Below are 18,360 nucleotides of genomic sequence, written 5' to 3'. Positions count from 1 at the left end.
TATACAGTTAGTTGATACCTGTTTTTTTTTACTGTTGAGAATTAGAACAATGATTACAGTCTCTTTGTTTGATAAAGACCACAGAGAAAACAAAAATTTATCACAGATGAGACAAACTAGACTTATTTTAAGCCTAAAATCTACCAGCATTGTTCAGTCTGCAATGTGGTAATTTTAGATAAGTGTACTTACCTAAAAAAGAAAGAAAAGTTATTCTTACATATTAGAGTTAAGATAAATTATCTTTCTTATTAAGTTGGAAAAAAATTATAAAACTCCATTATATATTTTATACAGTGCTATCATACAGCCTCCCTCTCTATATGTTGTGTACATGTGTTCCTAGCTGTTGGCTTGACCTTTCCACTTAAATGTTTCACAGATATCTAAAATTTAATATACTTACTGAATTCTTAATCTCCCCATTTCTGTCTCATCCCAGTAGACAACTTTTATAATGTCAGCCCCATGAGATCAGGAATTTTTATGTTTTTGCACTGCTGTATCCCCAGTGTCTGTTACATAATAGGCAATTGGTAAATAGTTGTTGATGGAATGTTTAAGTGGTACCACCATACCTATACCTATTCACCAGTTGCTTAAGTCTTCAGTTCTCTCCCTCCTTTCCTACATCTTGCTGACAAATCGAATCAGTTATGCCTTTGAACTCTCAATGCATCCGTTTTTTTGTTTCCAGTGCTATTTCTCTAATCTGTCAATTTTATAATTGATATTCCAGAATCAACTTCTTCTGTCTTTCTTCCTTTTTCAAGATTTTATTTATTTTAGAAATAGTACGAGTTGAGAGAGGGACAGCGGGATAGGGAGAGAATCTCAAGCTGACTCCGAGCTGAGTCAGTCCAACTCCAGACTGGATCTCATGACCCTGAGATCATGACCCCAGCTGAGCCACCCAGGCACCCCAACTTTTGCTGTCTTTCTAATCATTCTTCCACAGCAGCCAGAGAGGTTTTCTTCAAGTATAAACTGTATCTTATTACTCTGCTTCTCAGAGCTGCTTTTTGGATTCCAGTGCTTGAGGTAGCCCAACAAGGCTCTTTGAAAGCTATTTTCATTTATCTTTCCACTTTTGTTTTGTGCTGTCCCCCCTTTGGTTTATCTGCTGTTAATCTTTACAATCTCAGGGACTTTTTATACATACTATTCCCTATTTTTAGAACACACTTACCTCTACATTTTGCCCTGCTGTTTCCTACTCAAACTAGGCTTCAGCTTAAAGTTAACTGTTTTTCTAAGATATGTTCCCTATCCCTCCAAGTTTCCTTGATATACTACCTCATATAGATAATACCTTCACATCTATCATGTTACAATTGCATAGTTAAGTAGTCATTTTTTGGCCTCCCCCTCTAAAATTTAAAGTTCCTAAGACCTAGAACCATACTGTATTACTTATAACTATTTCTACAGTGGTTGTCACAAAATACAACCTTTGTATTTTAAATATATTCTCAAAATATATTTTGAGGCTCTCAAAATATTCATTGAATGAAGGGATAGATTAAGAATGATGAACACATAAAGGAAATGATATAATAGTTGCACAGGTAGTTGGAGAGCCAATAGAATGTGTAAGTGTAGAAGGCAAGTAAGAATTTCAAACAGCAAGTATGCTACATATAAGAGAGAGGAGTGATAAGACCAGGAATAAAAATGCTCTTTGGGAGGCAGTATAACATAGTATTTGAAAGGAGCCAGACAGACCTGGGCTCAACCTTTTATTGGTTATTAACTGGTTTTTTTTTTACATCTCTGAAAATGGAATAATGATAGTAACTAAGATAATCTATATAATGCATTAGCATAGAGCTTTGCACATACTAAGAGCTCAGTAAATTTTTAGATATATATATATATATATATATATATTTTTTTTTTTTTTTACATATGCTGCATCCACTATAAGGACTCAATTTTGTAGTATTTATAAAATATGTAGTTGATTTTATTTTTATTTTTTATTTTTTTAAAGATTATTTGTTTGTTTATTCATAGAGCGAGAGAGAGACCCAGGCAGAGAGAGAAGCAGGCTCCATGCAGGGAGCCCGACATGGGACTCCATCCCAGGTCTCCAGGATCACACCCCGGGCTGCAGGCGGCGCTAAACTGCTGTGCCACTGGGGCTTCCCATTTCTATTTTTTATTCATGAGAGACACAGGCAGAGAGAGAAGCAGGCTCGCTACAGGGAGCCCAACGTGGGACTCGATCTTAGGACCTCAGGATCATGCCCTGAGCTGAAAGCGGATGCTCAACCGCTGAGGCACCCAGGCATCCCAATTAGTAATTTTCTAAAAAGTTTGTTCACAGCTAAAATGATCGCAGCAAAAGGACTTCATGCTATAGATTTAGTGTTAGTTTCCCTTGAATTTGGACTAGATTGTTCTGGATTGTTTTAGTGATTTAAATATATCCTATAAATCCCAAAGTTGCCTGGTTGAATTTGTCTCTTAATATGGATCTTGAATTTTGTCTCTTAAAGCATTGAATTTGTCTCTTAAAGCAAAGAGATTCTAGCAGTCTTTAGTTCTGTGTTTCTCCTAGTAACTGTATTTTGACTTGAATATATTGTAGTAGTCACCAGAATACATTTTGTAACAACGTGGCATTCTTATCCCTGGACAGCATACCTAGATTATATAGATACCTTTCCAAAAACTTAAAGAGTATCATTCACAAAGAACACTGCTTTCAAAGTTCAGAATCAGCATTCTGGCAGCTGGTGTAGGGATTGGTTTTCAAGCAGTTTACATTTAGCAGATAAAAAGCATTCTATGTTGTGAAGTATCTTCAGAATTTGGATTTATCTTTACTAGAAACACTTAAATTTGGTATGTAGTGTTTGCCCATCATGCTTTTCCAGTCTCACTGCCTAGATGGGTTCACAAAATATGCCCTTCGGCATACTATTCTTATTCCTCTTTGATCAAGTTAGGGAAGCATTATGTTTCTCTATTCTTACAAACATTTCTGGGGTAGTGATCAGTGTTGTCAAATTAATTCTTTTTTGGTTTATTGGTATTCTATTTATATAATAATCTGTGTCACTCAGATTCAATTTTTCCATTTTAAAGTGAAGAGAATCATGCTCTCCAAACCCTTCTCTGGAATGTGTTAAAAGTGACTAAGTGCTGGCATAAATGCTTTTGAGTTCTTTGGAGGAAATACTGAGATTCTGCTTCACTTTTATACATATATATTAAGAGTTCTGGAATTCCTTTATTATGAATAAATTGCAGGGAAAGTTTAAAATGTGTGTGTTTCTGAGTGAATATTATAAAAGCAGTTATTTTTGTGTAAATTATTTGTTTTTATTTTAGGACAGATTTGTTTTCATGATTAACCAAAAAAATATATGACAGGTCTTTCAATTCACCTAGTAACATGAAACACAGGATGGGTATTAATTTTTAAAATATATATATATATATTTTATTTGACAGAGAGATTGCAAGAGTGAGCATAGCAAGGGAGTGGCAGAGATAGAGGGAGGAGCAGGCTCCCTGCTGAGCAAGGATCAGAATCATGACCTGAATGCAGATGCTTCACCAGCTGAACCACCCATGAGCCTAAGATGGGTATTAAAAATTAAAACATGTGCCTGGGGGGCTCAGTTAAGTGTTCAACTTTTTTTTTTTTTTTTTTTTAAGATTTATGTATTTTAGAGAGACAATGTCAGAGAGGCAGAGAACAAGGAGAGGGACAGAAGGAAAGGGGGTGAATTGTCAGCAGCCTGAGCTTGGAGCCAGATGTAAGGCTTGATCTCATGACCTGAGCTGAAATCAAGAGTCAGATGTTTGATCAGCTGAGCCACCCTGGTGCCCCAAGTGTTTGACTCTTGACCTCAGGGTCGTGAGTTCAAGACTTATGTTGGATTCCACTCTGGACATGGAGCCTACTTAAGTAAGAAACAAGAAAGAAGATTTAAGAAAAAAGCGGAGAAAAGAACTAGAAAAGGAACATATTAAAGCTAGTAATGTAGGGGCGCCTGAATAGCTTAATAGTTAAGCATCTGCCTTGGGCTCAGGTCATGATCCTAGGGTCCTGGAATCGAGTCCCACATTGCATCAGGCTCCCTGTTCAGTGGGGAGTCTGCTTCTCCCTCTCCCTCTGCCTGCTACTCCCCCTACTTGTGCTCTCTTTCTCTGTCAAATAAGTAAAATCTTTAAAAAAAAATATATATATATATATATCACACAAGAAACATGCCATTAATTCAAATAATTATTGAACACCTCTTATATGCCAGATACAGTTCTAGGTGCTAGGACATTACATTGAACTAAACTGACAAAAATCTATTTCCTGGTGGATTTTACATCCCAATGGAAAGATATCAACAATAAATACATTGTACATCAGATGGTGAGAAGAGTCATGTAGAAAAATAAAACAGGACAGAGTGTTAGGAGAAGATGGTGAGATGAGTGTTTTTCTGTTTTACAAAAGACTGTCAGGGGTTGTCTGTTCTGTAAGGTTACGTTTAGGCAAACATGTGAAGGACATGAAAGAGCAAACCATGCAGTTGTCTGCGGAAAGAGAATTCTCATCAAGCAGAATAATAATTGCAAAGGGCGTAGGAGTATTTTTCTTTACTTGAGAAACAGAAGGAGACCCGTACCCCCCTTCTTGGAACTAAGTGAAGTTTTTGGTAATAGATGGAAAGGAGGTAGAGAGGATTGTATGCCAGAGTAAAATAGGGCCTTTAGACCATTGTAAGGACTTTGACTTCTGCTTTGAGTGAGATGGGAAGCCATTGAAAGGGTGTTGAGCAGAGGAGTGAGATGATCTGATACGAGCTTTAGAAGGATCACCTGGCTGCTGTGTTGAGAAGACTGTAGAGAGCTACAAAGGGCTGAAGCAAGGAGCCAGTGAAGACTTTTGCAGTAGACCAGGTGAGATGTTATTACTTGGATCTGAGTGGTAGTGGTCAAATTAGCAGGAAATAGGTTGTCCATGTATTTCAAAGGTAAGGAAGACTTTGCCGACTAAATGGACATGTGAGGCAAGAGAAAGGAATTAAGGGTGATTAGGAATTTTTTTTTATTTTTATTTATTTATGACAGTCACACAGAGAGAGAGAGAGGCAGAGACACAGGCAGAGGGAGAAGCAGGCTCCATGTATCGGAAGCCCGACGTGGGATTCGATCCCGGGTCTCCAGAATCGCGCCCCGGGCCAAAGGCAGGCGCCAAATCGCTGCGCCACCCAGGGATCCCGTGATTAGGAATTTTTAGTCTAAATACTTCTAGCTGGAGTTGCATTTATTTATTGAGATGAGGCAGCCTGTGGGATGAGCACATGGGGGGATGAGGGAGAAGATGAATTGGTTTTAGACATGCTAAGTTTGCGGTGTCTAACTAGTAGACATCTAGGCATTGTGTCAAGTAGACATTTAGAGTATAGGAGTCTAAAGTTTGAGAAAGGTGTTGGTGCCTATGATAGAAATTTTTGAATCAATAATGTTAGATAGAATTTAAGGCCAGAAGATTAGATTTGGTTTATGTAGCAAATAGATGTAGTAGATAGGCAACAGAAGAGCATACCCTGGGGTGCTCCAGTGTTTAAAGTTTGGGGAGAAAAGAAAAAACTAGCAAAGGAGACTGAGGTTGATTAGCCAGTAAGGCAGAAGAATCCAGAGAGGGCTCTTGGAAGTTTGTGCAGAGATAACTTATGGTTCCTGCCCTCAAAGGGGCTGTTCTACTGTGTCACATTCTGTAGCTAGGTTGTGTGGACAACTAAGAACTCACTGGTGTACTTAGCAGTGTTGAGTTCATTGGTGACCTTGACCAGCACTTTCTGTGGAGAGATGGTGGTAGAAGTGTGATCAGTGCATTCCAGAGAAAAAAGACAAGGATTTAGAGATGGTGAGAATGGACTATTACTCTTTGAAAAAGTTTTGTTGTACGGGGCAGGGACAGAGAAATGGGAAGCTGGTAGAAGATACGGGGTCAAGAGTTTTCTTAGATGAGAAATATTGTACTGTGTTTTCATGCTGATAGGCATCATCCAGAGGAAAAATGAGAAATGGATGTTGCAAGGGAGAAAGGATAGGTTGCCCAAATAAAGCTCTTGAGAAGGCAAGGTGGATAGGATTCAGTGCTCAAGTGGTGGGGTTGGAGATGTATAAATATAGATATTTCTTTAATTGTCTCTACACCTAGTGTGGAGCCCAGCTTGGGGCTTGAACTCATGACCCTGATATTAAAACCTGAGCTGAGACCAAGAGTCAGATGCTAAACTGACTGAGCCACCCAGGCACCCCAGTATATTCTGATAGTAGGGAAGGCAGAATCTATAGGAGCAGACACCAGGAGGTGCGTAGGTATGCAGTATAGTGGAAGCCTGTGGCAGTTGTCTTCTGATTGTTTCTACTGCCTTCATCAGATTGGAAGCAAAGTCAGTGAGGGTGGAGCCAACTTGAAGTAGTTGTATAGGAGAGTGGTGGGTTAGGGAAACACGTTTTAGCACTAAAGGCCCAGTTGAGGTTAGCATTTAGGAATGTAAAATGAGGGACGCCTGGGTGGCTCAGTGGTTGAGCGTCTGCCTCAGGGCATGATTCATGAATCTGGGATCGAGTCCCACATCAGGCTTCTTGAATGAAGCCTGCTTCTCCCTCTGCTTGTGTCTCTGCCTCTCTCTCTCTCTCTGTGTGTGTGTCTCTCATGAATAAATAAAATCTTTTTTTTAAAAAAAAAAAAAAAAAAAAAAGGAATGTAAAATGAGATCAGTGAACCTGATTGTTTTCCTTACACCAGCTTTGATGGTACAGAGAAGAGGTAGAAGACATAATTTTGAAGCTGTGACTGGTACAATTAAGATATTGTGAATTTGTTGAAAACCACCTCTATAAAATACATATAATAAACATATATGAAAAAAAGAAAAAATTTGTATATGGGACTCTCATTCTAACACAAGATGAAATCATATATGAAAAGAGAGGGATGCCTGGGTGGTTCGGTGGTTGAGTGTCTGCCTTTCACTCAGGGTGTGATCCTGGAGTCCCGGGATTGAGTCCCACATTGGGCTCCGTGCATGGAGCCTGCTTCTCCCTCTGCCTGTGTCTCTGCCTCTGTGTGTCTCTCATGAATAAATAAAATACTTGAAAAGAAAGGAGAAACATTTTCTACGTGCCAGACATTATGTTAGAAGCTATGGGGGCCTTAAAATTCATTCAGCTATTTATTGGGTACTAATATATGTGCTGCTCATTGTTCTGGATGCTGTGGAAACAGTGGGGAACAAGCCAGAAGAGGTCCCTACCCTCATGAAACTTACACTGTAACTATAATCTTATTTGGAGATGTGGTTGACATATGTGGAGCAAGAAAAAAAACTGATTACTCAGATTGTGATCCTATATGGATAATAGGTATTTAGGGAAGGATCTGGTCAGTGCAAGCTTAATTAAAAATAAGTGTGAGACTAGACGTCCACAAACCATCATACAAAAGTTTGGATTTTTTTGGTTCTATTTTGTGTGTGTGTGTGTGTGTTTTATTTTTATTTTATTGAAGTTCTATTTGCCAACATATAGTATGACACCCAGTGCTCCTCCCGTCAGGTGCCCTCCTCAGTGCCTGTCACCCAGTTACCCCATCCCCCCACCTACTACATTTTTTTTACTTTTAGAAAGACAATGTAGTGATGCTTAGAGTAGCACTCCTTCATCAAGCACATTAATACTTTTACATTAAAATGTATGACTATTCACGAAAATTGTGGTAATTAAGACCAAATGGATCCAGATCAGATCTGGTCAGATTTTGTCACTAGTGAGTTAGGAAAAATCTTGTGGTTCTCTGAGTTTTAAATTTCAGGATTTGAACCCATCGTGGATAAAACAGGACTTTGTACTTTTGGAGGGAAGGAAAGCACATGGCACAGAAGCAGAAATGAACTTGATTTGTTAGGGATGGTAAGGGAAACTGAATTGACAAGATCATAGGGGATGTGTTAGGAAGTAAGGACCAACAAGGTTGAATAATACTTAAGAGCTGGATTATGAAAAGCCTTGAAAACTATTGTGAAATGTTAATCTGTGAAGCAGTAGACAGCAAGAATTGTCAGCTGATTGGAAGATTATCCTTGTGACTGAAAAGAGTAGGAACAAACTGAAGAGTTGAGTCATTGGCCAGTATTTGTCAAGTACTTAATATACTGCTAACTGCTATTATTCGTAATAATAACTAATTGTTGGTATCTTCTATCAAACCCTTGCTGTATTGCCAGTCATCAGGTTAATGCATTTTACTTACATTCCTTGTAGAAATTGTGAGTTACATGATCTTTGTCTTTGAGAATTTTATAATCTTGTTGTACAGAAATGTCTTAAGGTTCATAGTTTAAACTATGAAATATACATAGTTTCATAAATGGAATGTTCTAAGGAATAGGATCTTCAGGACGCCTGGGTGGCTCAGCAGTTGAGCGTCTGTCTTTGGCTCAGGGCATGATCCTGGTCCCAGGATCGAGTATTTAGAATAGACTAGTCTGTCAATCCTCAAGAATAGTGAATTGTTTTGGTTTTGTATTGGCTAGTCAGCCTTTTGATTATATGGTAATCTGGTTTCCTGAGGATCTTTATGAGAAGAAGTTTGCCCTGTGTAGATTATTTTTTTTAGATTATTTAGATTCTCTAAAGGTAAGGTGTACATCTGTTGAAAATAATAATTTGCTTGTTTAAAAATATTTTATGATTTAGGAAAAGTACGAATTTGGGGAATTAAAATGTCCACTGACTATTTGCTATTAGGAAAACTTGTAAGATTAAATTTGTGGTTTTCAGAATTTTTATAACAATTGTTATAAATGATTTGTAAAACAATTTTTTAGTATTTGTCTTTCTCACTAGAGTATAAGGCTTGTAAATTTAGGAACTGGGTCTGTTTTGCCAAGTACTGTATTACCAGATTATTATACAATGCCTGACACATGATAGGAGCCCAGAAATATATTTGAATGAATGAGTGAGTGTATGAATTCAGAGTTGAATTGTACACCAGCAGCAAAGAATTCTTGCCTAAGAGTCCTCATCTGGGGGCACCTGGGTCGCTCAGTAGTTGAGCGTCTGCCTTTGGCTCAGGGCGTGATCCGGGGTCCTGGGATTGAGTCCCACATCAGCCTACCCGCAGGAAGTCTGCTTCTTCCTCTGCCTATGTCTCTGCCTCTTTCTGTTTCTCTCTCGTGAATTAATAAATAAATAATTTTTTTAAAAAAAGAGTCCTAACCTGAAAAGCCTTATAAATGGAGCGCAAAACCAATTCCTAACATGTATCACTATAGCCTGTTTAATGATATCTGTAGAATAATCTTACTCTAAAAATTTTAAGTTTATTTATAACTATATTAAATTCATTTTGTACTATATTTTGGTTAGTTTTAACTGTGATTTGGGGTTCTTCTTGGCCTCCTTGTCCCTCTCCCCTTATACCTATTTCTCATATTAATCAGTAGTTGCTTCTATTCTGATGAATATTTGTTATGGTTTATCCTGCAGAGAAAGAGATGCTGGATGCAAGTTTTGGAGATCCCTGTTTTTTATGGAACACAGTTCTGTAAAATTTTCATAAGCTTCTTTGGCAATAACAGACACTTGTGATGGACCCTAGAAATACTGCTATGTTAGGATTGGGTTCTGACTCGGAAGGATTTTCAAGGAAGAGTCCCTCTGCCCTTGGTACCGGCACAGTGGTCAGCAAGAGAGAAGGAGAGGTAGAGAGCAACACGAAAGAGGAAGAGGACCTTCGCAAGTGGAATCGGGACAGAAACAGCGAAGCAGGGAAGGAGGATGGTTTGACTGATGCACAGCAACAGTTTTCAGTGAAAGAAACAAACTTTTCAGAGGGAAACTTAAAATTGAAAATTGGCCTTCAGGCTAAGAGAACTAAAAAACCTCCAAAAAACTTGGAGAACTATGTATGTCGACCTGCCATAAAAACAACTATCAAGCACCCAAGGAAAGCACTTAAAGGTGGGAAGATGACAGAGGAGAAGGATGAGCACTGTCCTTCAAGACGGGTGAGTACAATTGCCAGCACCTTGTGCTCATTGGGGATCCGAGGATTTCTCTATATGGACTTTTTATTTAACCTTGATACTTATTATGGAAGTTTGAGTTTAATCTCTGTATTATCTCCAAATAGCCCTTTTTTTTTTTTTTTTTGAGACTACAACAGGCTCTGAGGCTTGTCTAGGGCTTGCATGGCAGGGTGACCATGTATGCATTTTGTGTTTTTATGGCAGGCGTTTGAAATGGGATATACCTATGTTGTTACTACTACATGGCGTTGGGAAAGAATACTGGGTTTGTAATCAGGAAACCTAGATTTGAATCTCATCTTCTTATTTACTAGACAGATTAACAGGGAAGAAATTGAGGCTCAAAGATGTTTAATGATTATAATACCACCTGTCTTTTGAGGTGGTTATAGGGATCCAGTTTATTAACATATGTTGAAAGCTTTTGTGCGTTTTTTGTTCCATTTTGTTTTTGGGTTTTCTTGTTTGTTTTGTTTTGTTTTGTTTTGTTTTTTAATAGAAGATGGGAGAGAGTGAGGAGTTGGGGGAGGGGCAGAGGGAGAGAGAGAGAGAGAGAATCTTAAGCAAGGCTCCATCTCATAGCCCTGACATCATGACCTAAGCCAAAATCAGGAGTCAGATGTTTAACTGAGCCACTCAGGCATGCCATATGTTGAAAGCTTTTGTACAATGAATTGTTTAATACAAGGATTAATTCCTGTCACTCCTCATAAAGCAAGTTGATACATTAAAAATCGTCCCCATCCCTTCTTTCTCATAGGCTATCCAAATATAATAACTGATTTTTCTTAACCCTATTTACTCTGTAGTAAAGATACTAAATTTATTTTAGGTCATGTGTTGACCACAAGTTTTAGCCATTTCATATAATATCTAATTTCAGGTGATGGGTACCATACAGGCCCACATGCATACTTAAATTATATGCATATATAAGTAAAACAATGAATCTAGGTAGAAAGAATTGACTTAACACTCTGGCTAAAATTTTGGAATATTCCTGACTGCATGAAATAACTTGATTTTTACTGTTAATTCCTTAACATCAAATTCATGTGCTTTTTACATGTTACCAGAAACCTTAATGATACAGGCACTTTTGTTTTTCTCCAAATTGCTGTAGCATCCACAAATTTTTAATAGTTGCTATTCTTCAAAGATCATAGACATATGAAGTAGCTTGGGATGTTTTGTTGATAAAATGAACTGCAAATGAGTTAGATTACAAGCCAAGAAAAAAATGGGTATTGTACCAGTTCTTGAAAAAATGAATGGGATGAATCTTTGCTAAATTGATTAACCTCGTCTGAGCCCTATTTTCCTCATCTCTCAGAGGGGAATATCTGTTCCTGCTGACCTCAAGGATTTTCATAAGGTTGATTGGCAAAGATTTTTATCTAGACCTTTTCCTTTGAAACAATGTTACAGCTTATCTTCTACAGCTATAGAAGTCTTCAGTATGATTGTCTTTAGTAATCTTTCTATAGTTTTTTTTTTAATACTCCATGATAATGATGAGGTTTGTACTTTGATGATTTCACAATACATATTTACTCTCAATACACAGGTGGTTTATATACATATATCTTGTTTTTAAATAGAATATAATCTGTGGTTTCTGATAGAAGGTTACAGAACTGCTAGTGATTAAGTTGGTATTTATTTTTCAGACAGCTACTTTAGCATAGGATGTTGGATATATTAGTAACCTCTGAATTAGTGCTTCAGAAGTAATGGAAAGAGGATGGGCTGTGGAATCAGAACCCAATTTTTTTTTTTTTTTTTTTTTAGAACCCAAGCTAAATAACTACACACAGACAATTGGGTTTATCTTACTCAGCCTTGGCCTTCTCTTTATAGTGTGGGACTATAAATGCCTATTATCTTCAATGGTTGTATACGGAATTAAATTTATATAAAGTATCTGGCTTGTGACAGGTTCCTGTGAATATTTTCTTTTCCTTATAGCCTGATGTCCGGCTTCACAACCTTTGGTCCCTGGGAGGGTGCGGGTATGTGTGGTTGTCCTCACAAGGCAACCTGACAGTCTGTACAGAGTTTTGTGTTTGTTTGGGTACATTTTTTATATAGCTCTCACCAGCTTCTTAGAGGAGTTCATGACTGTAAAAAGATTAAGTATCCTTGGCCAAGAAGGGAAAGATGGAATATTATGAGGCATGTTGGGGCTTTTATTTTATTATTTTTTGGGGGGGGGGCTTTATTTTAAAACAAGGCTTTACCAAATGTAACTGAAACATGTACCCCCAATTCTTCAAAAGTAGTTGGGTTTTTGTTAGTGCTGCTTTTAGAGCAATTATTATAGGATGCCTGTGTGGTTCAGTCAGTTAAGTGTCTGACTCTTGATTTCAGTTCAGGTCATGATCTCAGGGTTGTGAGCTTGAGCCCCATGTTCAGCTCTGTGCTGGGCATGGAGCCTGCTTAAGATTCTCTGCCTTTCCCTCTCCCTAAAAAAATAAAATAAAAAATAAAGCAAATATTAAGCCTTACATTACTAGTAAAAACAAATATAGATCATATATTTTGTCTCTGTAGAATTTTTCTTTTGGCAATAGTCAGAGAGCAAAAACAAGACCCTCTGAAAAAAAATAAATTATTTGCTGTCATGATTAGTATTGAATGATTATTAACTGTTTATATAATTTTTTTAAAACTGTTTATGTGATTTTTAAAAACAAAACCCAGTGATCCCTGAGTGGCTCAGTGGTTTAGCGCCTGCCTTCAGCCCAGGGCGTGATCCTGGAGTCCCGGGATTGAGTCCCACATCGGGCTCCCTACATAGAGCCTGCTTCTCCCTCTGCCTGTGTCTCTGCCTCTCTCTCTCTCTCTCTCTCTCTCTCTGTCTCTCATGAATAAATAAAATCTTTAAAAAAAAAATGTAAAAACAAAACCCAGGTTCCATTCCATGAGTGAAATTTTCCCTTTTCTTGAATTATGTGACATACTTCAAATATTTCACTAATTTATTAAAAATTTCAATTCATTGTTTAAAAACTGGCATATTAATAATTGAAGTTTGAAGTTCATTCTTTTGAGAAACTATTAGGAGATGATGCTCTTTTAATGTCTTTTATTTCAAGTTATATTATAAGGGTACTTAGGTGGCATCGGCCTTCAGCTTGGGTGGTGATCCCAGAGTCCTGGATCAAGCCCCGAATCAGGCTCTCTGCTCAGTGGGGAGTATTTTCCCTCTGCCTCTGCCTCTGCCTCTCCCCCTGCTTGTCTGTGTGCTCTTTGTCAAGTAAATAAAGTCGTTTTAAATAAAGTTATATCATAAATTTTAAGGATCCTAATTCTGTATTTAATGTATTTGTAATGTGTTTATTTAATATGTTTTTTAAATTTAATATGTATTTAAAGATATAATTGACTTACAATGCTGTGTACTTGATGTGAAGGCATACTTGGTTTATGTTTCAATGATTTTGAGACTTAACTTTCTATAATACATTTTGGCAAAACTAAAAAATTTCATCCTAATAATGATAGTAATTCAGTGTTGGCAGGAATCTAGGGAAATAGGCTCTCTCTTTCACTGCTGATGTTGAGTAAATTGGTATAGCACTTTTTGAATTGTGCTGCTTTTTTTGTTGGTGAGTTTACGGGGTTCTTTATACATTCTGTGTAAGACTTGGGAATATTCACTCCCCCTGTGTGGATTGTCTTCTTATTCTCTTGACAGTGTCCTCTTATGCACAAGGGTTTTGGGTTTTGATGAACTACTTGGTCTGTTTTTTATTCTATTGCCTGTGTTTTTGGTGTCCCATCTAAGAAATCACTGTCAAATCCAAATTCTTGAAGATTTTCTTCTATGTTTTCTTCAGGGCTTTATCATTTTAGCTCTTCTGTTTAAGTGAGAGATTTTCAGGTATCCATCTCACCCTGAACATGGTCTCTGAATTCAGAAACTAATTCAGATAGCAAGGGATACTTTGGACATGGGAAGCTGTTATAAAAAATGTCATGTGTAGAGGCACCTGGATGGCTCAGTGAATTAAGCATCCAACTCTTGATTTTAGCTCAGGTCATGATCTCAAGGTTGAAAGATTGAGACCCACATCTGGCTTTGTGATGTGTGTACATAGATGATGCTGTCACCTTTTCCCTCTACCCCTCCCCTCCATAAGTAAATTAAATGTCATGCGTAATAGTATGGATATTGGACCAGAAAATATTAATTTGATTAGGTAATAGACTCCTGTGATTCAGAATTTAAGAGATAAAAGGGGGAAACAATGAAATAGTGTTACCATCATTATCCTTCTCCCCCTCTGAGTAATTCTATTTAAGAATCCCCTTTTAGACGATCTTGTGATAACCCCTTACTGACTGCAATAACTGGTCAAGCAGAATAGCCATTTCTCAATCAAAATGAAGAAAACTGATGTGTATATTGAATGCATTTTCAGGTTTACATTTACACTTGGAAAGTAATACCACATTAAGAACTACTTGTTTTGGAACCAAACTTGGTGCAAAGAATCTTCTAGGATGATAACTCCAACATCAGTGTCTTTAATATCTCCCACAGATATGTATATACAGGCAAATACATATGTCCCCCTCCTCCGTCATTAAAAAATATAAATGGCTGGGGACACCTGGGTGGCTCAGTCAGTTAAGCATCTGACTCTTGATTCAGCTCCCTTAGTCCTCTGGAGATTGAGTCTCTCCTGGAGCTCAGCAGGGAGTCTGCTACTCCTTCTCCCTCGGCCCCTCCTTCCACTCCCTGCATGTGCACTTTCTCTCTCTAAAATAAATAAATAATATCTTAAAAAAAAATTCCTGTAAAACTTTGGGTTTTGTTATTTGCCACTTCATATAGTGTCTGTGTCATTTCATAAGTTGTCAGAATGGACTATTTGTTCTTCCATAGCAGCATGCTAGAAAGTGAGAGTAGAGTTGGAAGTCATATTTACCTACATTTATTACACACGAACTTAAAAGAAGAGGTAATGTTCCTTCCTTTCTAGCATTTAAACAAAATTTCAGTTATGAAATTGTGTAGCATGTATGTGTAATTATACATGATCTTAGTTTGCTTAGGATACTAAGCCCCAAAAAAGGTACTTTTGTGACAAATGAAAAATAAAATACATGTTTCCTGTAGCGGGTGATTCAAGCAAACTTGTTTGAGCTTAAAGAGATGAGGGTCTATTTCAATACTGCTCTACCCTGATAACCATTTAGGTCGCAGAGCATTGACCTCTAGTACTATGTTGACTACCATTTTGCTGGTGAATAGTTTATTTGGTGCCATTTTAGCCCAGTTAAGTGGATTTAATGAGCACAGTGGATTATAAATAAAATTTACAGAGCTAATTATAATTTTCCTCCAAAAGATAGTTTTCTCTTTGGAAAAGAAATGCCTGTGCCAATGTAATAGATTCTTTAGGAAACAGTTCATTGAAGAAGCAATTTTGAACCTCAGTGAAATTATTTTTATGGAAAGTTATTAAAATCCACATGAATCCAAGTATTCTAATTAAGTCCTGTTGGTCTGAGATTTTATTAAATTACAGAACTGATAGATTAATGTTTTTTTTTAATAAGAAAATATGCGGATAATAATAATAGTACCTCAGCTCTTGCTTAGTATAGCTAATTTGCCTAGCAGTTTTTAATTTGCTGCACCCAAATCCCACTTGTTTTGAGAAGAAATTGGGGCAAAAGTGGGCCAGATACTACCTAGATTTTGGCTTTTCTTTTTTTCTTTTTTTCCAGAGAGTGAGGAAAAGAGAGTGCGTACAACCTGGGGATGGGTGAGTGGGACAGAGGTAGAAGGAGGGAGAGAATCCTAAGCATGCTCAGTGCAGAGTGTGATGTGGGGCTCAATCTCAAGATCCTGAGATCATGACCTAAGCCGAAATCAAGAGTCAGAGGCTTACCCGTCAGAGCAACCCAGCCGCCCGTGTCTATTACACTTTAGATAACTGGTTAAGGAACTAATATTTTACTCACGTTACTTATATTACTCATATTTATACTTTTCACAAAGGAAGATCAAATTTTATATCACTTTATTTTGAACATGATTTCTGTCTAGCCTGACAGTGTTCTTTGATTTATTTCTCCATAAAATATTTGAGTGCCTATGCTGTGCATTAAACAGGTTATTATCATGTGATAACAACTTCCACAAAAATACAGATTATTTATGAATTCACAGAATTGTTGGGAGAAGGTGGGAGGAGAATATGCGAGGAAAGCTTTATTAGAGACGTTTGTATTCAGAATTAGGTATTGACATCTTTGTTAGAATTTGCTAGAAAGAGGGGCTTTGGGGGCAAAGTAAATAATAAGGGCAGAGGCACAGATAGCATGTCTTATAGACATTGTCAGTTGTGATATAGGACAAGAATTTGAAAGCCCTTTAGTTTAGGTGAGTCCTGAGAAAACAGAATGAAGGCCTAGTTGAGGTACTTACATGTTGTGCTTTCTCTTGTACTCAAAACTTAGGGAAACTCCACTTCAGTTTTTGTCTGCAGTTTCTTAAGAAATCTTGGGTTGAAGTTTTTTTTCTCTGTTCTGACTTACAAAGTATTTTAATTTTCAAACCATGTAGTGTTGCTTCTAACATAAATTTTTAAAAGTTGTGTGACCATGCACATTTGTTTTTAAGGACTTTTTTCTTTGTTTTTAAAGTTCAAAAATGTTGTGGTTGTACTTTATATCACTGTACCTTTTAGGAAGGGGGAATTTTTTTTTTTTAAGATTTATTTATTCATGAGAGGCAGAGGGGGAGAAGTAGGCTCCCTGTAAGGAGCCCGATGTGGGACTTGATCCCAAGACTGGGATCACGCTCTACCACTGAGCCACTCAGGTGCGCCCCGAAAGAGGAAACATTTTAAAGTTAAAATTGCTTTTTTGATAAGTTTTTTTTATTTGGGATATTTGGAATTATTTGTAGTTAGTAGGAACCCTGTCATTTATATCTATAATGTTAAATCTTACCAAAGATATAGTACCTGAATTTTATTTTACAGACCTATTAATAGTGAACTACCTTGGTCTTTCATGCAGGAGTAAAAGTCAAGCAGGAATAATACTCAGGCAGAGTGGTGCTGCTTCTTGAGCACACATAACTGCAACAGCAGGTGGCATTAGAGATCAGGTTTAAGGACGAGTGGCAAGGATTTAAATATTAAAGGGGGAAGGGAAGTGAGGTGTATTGGGGGCTCAGGATGCAGTGGGCAAAGCTCAGCGTGACCGTTCTTGGTGTTGGTTTGTCAAAGATTTTTTTTTTTAAACCAACTGCTTCATAATAGAATTCTACTTCTTAGAATTAAGAATTCTCTTCCCAGAAGAAAAGGAAACTTGTTATATGTCTAATACACCCCTCTCCCCTCACAACTAAAAGGTGGAAAAATATAAAGACATTATCTAAGATCTGTGTAATAACTTTTTCCTTTTTGTAATAAATGAGTATCACTTTGTACCAGGAAGTACCTAATGTCAGGAGTTAATATGATTGACTGAAGACCTACCAAGGAAGGGGGTGGGTGGTGGTTTGCGTATTAACTGTGATTTCCTTGGAACCCCTTAATATAAATATGGGTCTTCAAGCTGGAATTATGGTGTTCCTGAGCCTTTAGTTTATCCAGAGTGTATTATCTAAATTGAGATTATACAGATTAGCAAAAGAAGATAATGTGAACAAAGATGTCAGAAATGGTAATACTGGTAAAGTGAAATAGTAGCCACTACTCACTCTTTAAACAAAATGGGTTCTGAACTATTAAATTTGGTCTTTTTCTACTCTTCATTTTTAACAGCCAAGTTTTTACCTACTATATATGTTTTACCATCAGTTTTGGAAAATATCTGAAAGTCAAGTTTACAAGCTTACAATACAAAGCTGCTGTATTAGGAAGTCAGAGTTTAGAAGGTGTGCAAAGGCATTCTGACACAAATGCGCAGATGGTAGATACGCTAGGGTATTTTAGCTGGTTTTAGCCAAGCTACATGGAATTAGTAACACCTCAGAATACACGTGAAAGCAGAAAGATGATTCTAACAATTGCAGTAGTAACTTTTTACAGTAACAACAGTGAAATAAGATAGAACCTGCTTCTCAATACCATATTTTTATTTTTTGCCAAAATTGCTGAGTGTGATTATCCCATAGTTCCTTGTCTAGTCCTTCATTGCATGCGTAGAGTCTACAGAAGGCTGCGGAGCAAATCACAGACTATTAGAAGCCAGAGGCAAAAGGGAGCTTGATAGCTTTTCTTTAAGCAGCTTGTTGATTGTGACTGCTAGGAATTATCAGAAAACTCGA

At 37.3% G+C, this 18,360-nt stretch overlaps 1 protein-coding gene across 6 annotated transcripts in view; it reads left to right on the top strand.

Annotated features, from left to right (window-relative positions):
• The window catches only part of ASH1L (ASH1 like histone lysine methyltransferase), a 171,805-nt gene that overhangs the window by 16,432 nt on the left and 137,013 nt on the right, over positions 1-18,360 (top strand). For all 6 annotated transcript variants that reach the window (XM_041745463.1, XM_041745445.1, XM_041745453.1 and 3 more), the window contains one exon: positions 9,520-10,040. In XM_041745463.1, the coding sequence (XP_041601397.1) occupies positions 9,621-10,040 (420 nt within the window). In that variant the 5' untranslated portion in view covers positions 9,520-9,620. The remainder of the gene's footprint in view (positions 1-9,519; positions 10,041-18,360) is intronic.

Source organism: Vulpes lagopus, chromosome 1 (genome assembly GCF_018345385.1).
Source record: "Vulpes lagopus strain Blue_001 chromosome 1, ASM1834538v1, whole genome shotgun sequence".
NCBI classification, from domain to species: Eukaryota; Metazoa; Chordata; class Mammalia; order Carnivora; family Canidae; genus Vulpes; species Vulpes lagopus.
Note: the sequence above shows the minus strand (reverse complement) of the source record. Positions and strands in the feature narration are given on the sequence as shown.